Source organism: Haliotis rubra, unplaced genomic scaffold (genome assembly GCF_003918875.1).
Source record: "Haliotis rubra isolate DU_JTF1 unplaced genomic scaffold, ASM391887v1 Scf122, whole genome shotgun sequence".
Classification (NCBI taxonomy): domain Eukaryota; kingdom Metazoa; phylum Mollusca; class Gastropoda; order Lepetellida; family Haliotidae; genus Haliotis; species Haliotis rubra.
In genome coordinates, this window is record NW_025765137.1 from 6,836 (window position 1) to 13,768 (window position 6,933).

A 6,933-nucleotide genomic window follows, 5' to 3' on the forward strand; every position below is an offset into this window, starting at 1 on the left:
GTTTGTTTGTTTTATTGCATAGTCAAGTTTATTGCATTGCATTCAGCAATGTTCTAGTTATATGATGGCGGTTAAAAACTGAGTCATACCAATGTTCCAGCTAAACTGAGGGGCAAAAGAAACGTCCCCAAAGTAAAATTGTAAAAAACATTTCTTCTGTTTTCGTTATGACGGAAATTTATTTAGGAACACATCTCCCGAACGCATCCCCACGTCTCACAGAAAGGAAATCCACGTGGAGTTTTTTGTAAGCATGAAAATTGCTTTTATTCACGTTTTTTGCATGCTTCTGTGGAAACATACCCGTATGAAAGTACAGTATAAAAATTATGCTCGACTGTTCGAATTCATCACTTCAATACGTTGGACACAAAGAACATGCCTCGACTCACGGCAGAACAGAGAGAACGAGCTATTGGGATGTTGCAGCTGGGTGCTTCTCACAGTCACGTTGCAAGAATCATGGGTTGCAGCAAGAAAACCATCACCAGACTGATGACACGCTTCAGAACAACAGGTCGGACTGCAGACAGGCCTAGGACAGGAGACCACCCGTAACCACCCCTCAGGAAGACCGCCATTTACGGGTGCTTCACTTGCGCAACAGATTCCTGACTGTGACGTCATCAGCAACAACCAGCCTTACCCATCCAGTCAGTAGAAGGACCATATCCAGACGACTCCGCCGATTCGGTATCAGAGCCTACAGACCATTCCGGGGCGTGACGTTAACGCGTGAACATCGACGTCGTCGATTGGCTTGGGCACGTAGAGTTCGGCAGTGGCAGCCGCGGAACTGGCGCCGGGTACTCTTCAGTGACGAGAGCCGCTTCCAGTTGAACAAAGCTGATGGTCGGGTACGAGTCTACAGACGTCGGAACGAACGCACAGCACGTTGTTGCGTTCAGGAAGTTGAGACGTTTGGCGGCGGTAGTGTGATGGTGTGGGGGGAATTTGTGGCGAGAGGAAGACTGACTTGTTGGTGATAGAGGGAAACCTGAATGCCCGTCGATACATTGATGTTGTTTTACGACCTGTCGTGTTACCCTTCCTCCAGCAGAATCGAGGCGTGTTGTTTCAGCAGGATAACGCTACTCCCCACACTGCTGTTGTTACCCGGAACTTCCTGAACAACAACAACGTAAACGTCATTCCTTGGCCAGCAAGATCCCCGATTTATCACCTATTGAGCACCTATGGGATCATCTCGGCCGTCAGGTGAAGCAACGTCAACATCCCCACAGACAAGAAACGCTTTGGCTCAAGCTCTACAGGAAGAATGGCGTCGCATCCCACATCACGTGATCAGACGTCTTGTGCACTCTGCACGACGTCGTGTGGCAGCATGTATCGCTGCAAGAGGTGGACACACTCGCTACTGAGGAGTTGGACACTCAAAGACACTCTGTCAGTACTGATGTGCATGTGTTGTCATGATCGAAAACCGGACATTTGAACCTCCTGTGAAAACGTCACAAAAACTCTACTTACAGCAAATTGTTTCAATTGTTCTGTAATGACAGTCTGCATAATATGTTCAAAAATTATATCAAACATTTCAACATTGAATTGCACGTGTTTGTATCATTTTATGATACAAAAATGATCGGGGACGTTTCTTTTGCCCCTCAGTTTATATACACGAACCAGGGCTGAGATGTTGAGAAGTCGACTGTTCGACTGACAGACCATTCGAAATCGGTTGCGGGCTGCCAATCTCCATTCTCGACGTCCATATCGCGCAGAATCCCCAACCACGTGTTCACAAGCTTCAGGCAGTCGATGAGGAGACGGTGTTTGGTGTTTGGATGTTTGCAGACGGCTTGCAGAGGGAGGGAGCCAATGACCTGTAACAGCGGCAGTGTTGGGTCATAAAGGTCAACGTTCGTCAATGTAGGTCAGCTATGCTGATGACCCTGATGTCAAAAGAATCTAACTTTGGATGCCTACCTTTTGGTACAAGGATTTGTTTATTGGTTGTTGGTTTATTTTTCACCATTTTTAGCACGATGTTCTTTTTCATGCCAAGAGCAAAAGTTGTACGTTTCATGTAATCCGACACCTTATAAATCGGTTTGCTACGTTTGCTCTCTTTTTAAAAAAAATTCAACACATTTCTAATTAAACGTTTAGCATCATCTGAATAAGCTTTCATGATGACAGCTAGAAGTAGTCAATGTGAATGCTCCAAACGGTCTATCACTGTGCAGTGCACAGGTAACTATCATGAACTGCACGTGCATTTACCTTTATGACCCAACACTGCCGCTGTTACAGGTCACTGGCTCCCTCCCTCTGCAAGCCGTCTGCGTTCTGCTGTTTATTTTGTTGACAGTTACATAGACAGATTCTTTAATACAAATGCATAAAATCGGTGATTTACAATGTAATAGGGTTGTCTGACAAAACATCCACTTGCACAGTTTGAGATCGATTGGGTCATTGGATGAAGAGATATTTACAAAAACGGGTCCACATGCATTTCATGCCAAACTATAGTAATGTAACACGTAACGCTCCCTTAACTACCGGAGGTAAACAATTGCTCCCTGTGTACCCCAATGCATGATGGGACCATACGTCATCGGGCCACGCGCTTCCCGCCTAAGTTTGTATGCTTCAGCCGACCGAAATAAAGCCGCTGTTCTCCAAGTCCTGTTGTGTGCTTTTAGAAGAATGTTAGTCACGATACCACATTTTGGCGACGAGGATACAAGGTTATAAGGCAGTGGAATTTCGCATCCAGGTGCGAGAAAAACTCATCAGGAAATCTCCCGGGACCCTGATTGAAGAGAACGGAAAGCGCGTAAGTGAAAATCAAACAAAATGGCGGCGTTTGGGAAAGTAGAGGAATTTGATCCCGATAGTGACGATTGGGGCGAATATACTGAGAGATTGGGACATTATTTCACTGCAAATAGTATTGAAAATGCAGGAAAGCAAAGCGCAATTCTTTTGAGTGTGATTGGAACTAAATCTTATAAACTTTTGAGGAATCTGACCATACCGTCGAAACCGGGCGATCTCTCTTACGAGACAATAGTGAAGTTAATGAAGAATCACATTAGTCCAAGCGAACTGTCATGGTGGAGTGGCGACGCTTCGATATGAGAGACAGACTGCAGAATGAGAGTGTTTCGGCTTACGTAGCGGAACTGAGGCGCCTTGCGTCGACATGTGATTATCCAGATATTGAGGCACAACTCAGAGACAGATTGGTGTGTGGAATCAATAATGATCAAATGCAAAAGAGGCTTTTGACAGAAAAGACTTTAGATTATAATAAAGCCTATGCACTTAGTGTTGGAATGGAAATGGCAGCTAAAGAAGTTCAAACCAGTAAAGAAGAAACTCAACCACCTAGGACTGTGAATAAACCTTCTGTGCTTGGCAAAGTGTGACCGGTGTGGGGCATGTTTCACACAGGGTCACAGTGTTTCCATAGGAACAGTGACTGTCACAGGTGTGGAAGACGTGGTCACCTTTCGAGAGTTTGTCATTCTACACCGAATTACCCTTCACATCAGCGTGGGCGTGGGTTTAGAGGTAATCGTCGAGGTAGGGGACGTGGTCATGGTCAGCGTGGTCATTACAGTGGTCAGGGAAGAGGAATTCATGCTCGTCACATTGAAGAAGAGCCAGTTGAGGAAAAAGTTGAATATGAAATGTACAGAACTGAATGCAATCCAGACAGGAGACGATCAGTTAGAGCAGAACCCTACATGATCGAGGTAACTGTTAATGGGAAAAAGGTAACCTTAGAATTGGATACAGGGGCAGCTACCACGGTGATCAACGAACGAACATAAAACTCTCTGTGGAAGGAAAGGCCAGCTCTGAGAGAGGCAAAGGAAATTCTGAGGAGTTATAATAGGGAGACAATTCCGGTTCTTGGAACCACTGAAGTGGAAGTCTGCTATGGGCGTCAAACTGCAAGGTTACCCTTGACTGTTGTGGAAGGAGATAGAGAGAAACTCTTGGGCCAAGACTGGTTACAAGTGATCAAGATAGACTGGGGGGAGAATCATGAACATAAGGAATGAAGGTTTGCAGGACATTATAAAAACACATGAAGAAGTCTTTCAAGAAGATTTGGGAGAGCTCAAGGGACAGACAGTGCAGATACAGATAACAGCAGATGTGCCAAGATTTTACAAACATAGGAATGTGGCCTACGCATTGAGAGAAAAGGTAGAAAATGAACTTGATAGGTTGGAAAGGCAAGGAGTTATAAGACCTGTGCAGTTCTCAAAGTGGGCGGCACCTATTGTGCCCGTTGTCAAGAACAGTGGCAGAGTGAGAATATGTGGAGATTACAAACTCACTGTGAACAGAGTTGCGCAGGTAGATGTGTACCCAATACCCCGTATTGAAGATTTGTTTGCTTCACTATCAGGTGGTCAGAGTTTTACCAAACTTGACCTCAGTCAGGCATATCAGCAGTTGACGTTAGATGAAGAATCCAAGGAGCTCACAACTATAAACACTCACCGTGGACTGTACCAGTATCAACGTTTACCGTTTGGAATCTCTGCCGCTCCGGCTATTTTTTCAGCGTACAATCGAGTGTTTGTTGAAAGGCATTCCTCACGTCTGCGTTTACCTTGATGACATTCTGGTGACCGGAGACACTGAAGGTGAACATCTGGACAACATACGAGCTGTTCTAGACAGATTGAAGAAGGCTGGACTGCGACTCAACGGTCAGAAGTGCAAGTTTTTGGCCAAATCAGTGGAATATCTAGGACACCGAATCGACAAGGATGGGTTACATCCCCTGAATGAGAAGGTCGAAGCAGTTGTGTCGGTTCCAGCACCGCGTAACGTCAGTGAACTGAAATCTTTCTTAGGCTTGGTACAATATTACCAACGTTTTCTCCCAAACCTGTCCGTAACATTGGCACCCCTGCATCATCTCCTCGGAAAAGAAGTAAAATGGAAGTGGGAAAACCGAGAAGAGACAGCTTTCAACAAAGTGAAAGACCACTTGTCATCGTGTAAGCTTCTTACACATTATGACCAAAAAAAGAAGCTTCTCCTAGCCTGTGATGCCTCTCCATATGGCATAGGGGCGGTTCTGTCGCACATCATGGAAGACGGGATTGAACGACCTGTCGCATTTGCCTCTCGATCCTTGTCTCAAGCTGAGAATTATTCTCAACTAGACCGTGAAGCTCTGGCAATCATTTTTGGAACAATGAAATTCCATCCATATATATATGGAAGAACATTCACACTAGTGTCTGACCACAAACCTCTTGAGATCATTTTCTGTCCAGACAAGGCTATCTCACCAATGGCATCTAGCAGAATTCAACGCTGGGCTCTGACTTTATCAGCGTACAGCTACACCATTGAGTACAGGAAAGGAACAATATTAGCAAATGCAGACTGCATGAGTCGCCTTCCCTTGTCGAGGTCCGTTTGTGATCCACCGCTACCTGGAGACACAATTCTGCTGTTGTTGAGGCATCCCCAGTGAAGACACATCAGAACAAGTAGTGGACAGACAGAGACAGCACACTATCTCGTGTAAGATCACTTCTACTGTGTGGCTGGTCTGATGACATCACCTTAGGAGAAGAATTTCGTCCTTATGAGAAGAGGAAGAATGAACTGAGTGTACAATCTGAATGTATACTTTGGGGAAATCGTATTGTTGTGCCACCCCAGGGCCGACAACGAATGATGGACACTCTACATGAAGCTCACCCAGGCATAACACGTATGAAGTCGGTAGCACGCGGAATGGTGTGGTGGCCGAATATGGATCTTGATTTGGAAGAAAAGGTCAAGACATGTGAAATCTGTCAGCAGAGTCGTCCAGTTCCTCCCGAATCGACACTACATCCTTGGGAATGGCCAGAGAAACCATGGAGTCGTCTACACTTAGACTATGCAGGCCCGTTCCTTGGAAAGTTGTTCCTTGTTTGCATAGACGCTCATTCGAAGTGGTTAGAAGTTGTTCCACTTAACAGTTCGACATCGACTGTAACCATTGAGTGTCTGAGACGGATGTTTGCTACTCATGGGCTACCGGAGACAGTTGTCACAGATAATGGGACTTGTTTCACAAGTGACGAGTTCACGGTCTTCATGAAGAAAAATGGTATCCACCACCTCTGTGTCGCACCTTATCACCCAGCATCGGATGGCTTAGCAGAAAGGGCTGTTCAAACATTCAAGAATGGAATGAAGAGAATGACAGAAGGCAACATCGAGACAAGAATCTCCCGTTTTTTTGTTCAAGTACAGAATAACCCCACAAACTACGACCGGAGTCTCACCAGCTGAGCTACTGTTGGGTAGAAGACCAAGAACGCACTTGGATCTACTACACCCAGATATGAGTCGGCGAGTGCAACAGAAGCAAGAAAAGCAGAAAATAACCCATGATGTTCATGCCAAGTATCGTGAGATTCAAGTTTGTGATCTTGTGTATGTGTTAAATTTCCGCCCTGGTGGAAAGTGGTTACCTGGTGTTGCCGTAGAGCAAACAGGTCCTGTGTCATATAAAATCCGCCTAACAGAAGGTGGTGTTGTGCGTCGTCATCTCGACCATGTGAGGTTGAGATTGGAGATGAGTTGCGAGACGAAAGGAAGTGTGAAGACTGAGCCCATAGTGGTAAAGTCTGATGTGCCAAATGTTACAGAGGTGATAACCCCTCTTGTGCGAAAATCAATCTCAACCTGTGATGTCAGCCTTAGGTGATGATTCAATATCTAGGCCTGACCCGAAGGCCACACCAGAAGTTGAAACCCAGGTAGATAGTCCGCAGATCCCCAAATCTACAATGACTGGGCTGTCAGTGTCTGAGGGACTGCGTCGCTCAAGCCGTGTGACCAGAGCACCAGATAGACTAAATCTAAAGACTGAACTTGTTTAAAGGGAAGTGTATTGAACTCTAAAGTTACAAGTCATCATTGTAGTTT

The 6,933-nt window shown here is 45.5% G+C and overlaps 1 protein-coding gene across 1 annotated transcript; it reads left to right on the plus strand.

Moving 5' to 3' along the window:
- Positions 1-5,688: 5,688 nt before the first annotated feature.
- LOC124265893 (uncharacterized protein K02A2.6-like) lies at positions 5,689-6,294 on the plus strand. The gene has a single exon (XM_046700746.1). The coding sequence runs from the start codon at positions 5,689-5,691 to the stop codon at positions 6,292-6,294; it is 606 nt and encodes a 201-aa protein (XP_046556702.1).
- Positions 6,295-6,933: the final 639 nt, after the last annotated feature.

Excerpts from the sequence above, each read along its gene's own strand:
- LOC124265893 (XM_046700746.1), top strand. The coding sequence starts at position 5,689 with ATGGACACTCTACATGAAGCTCACCCAGGCATAACACGTATGAAGTCG.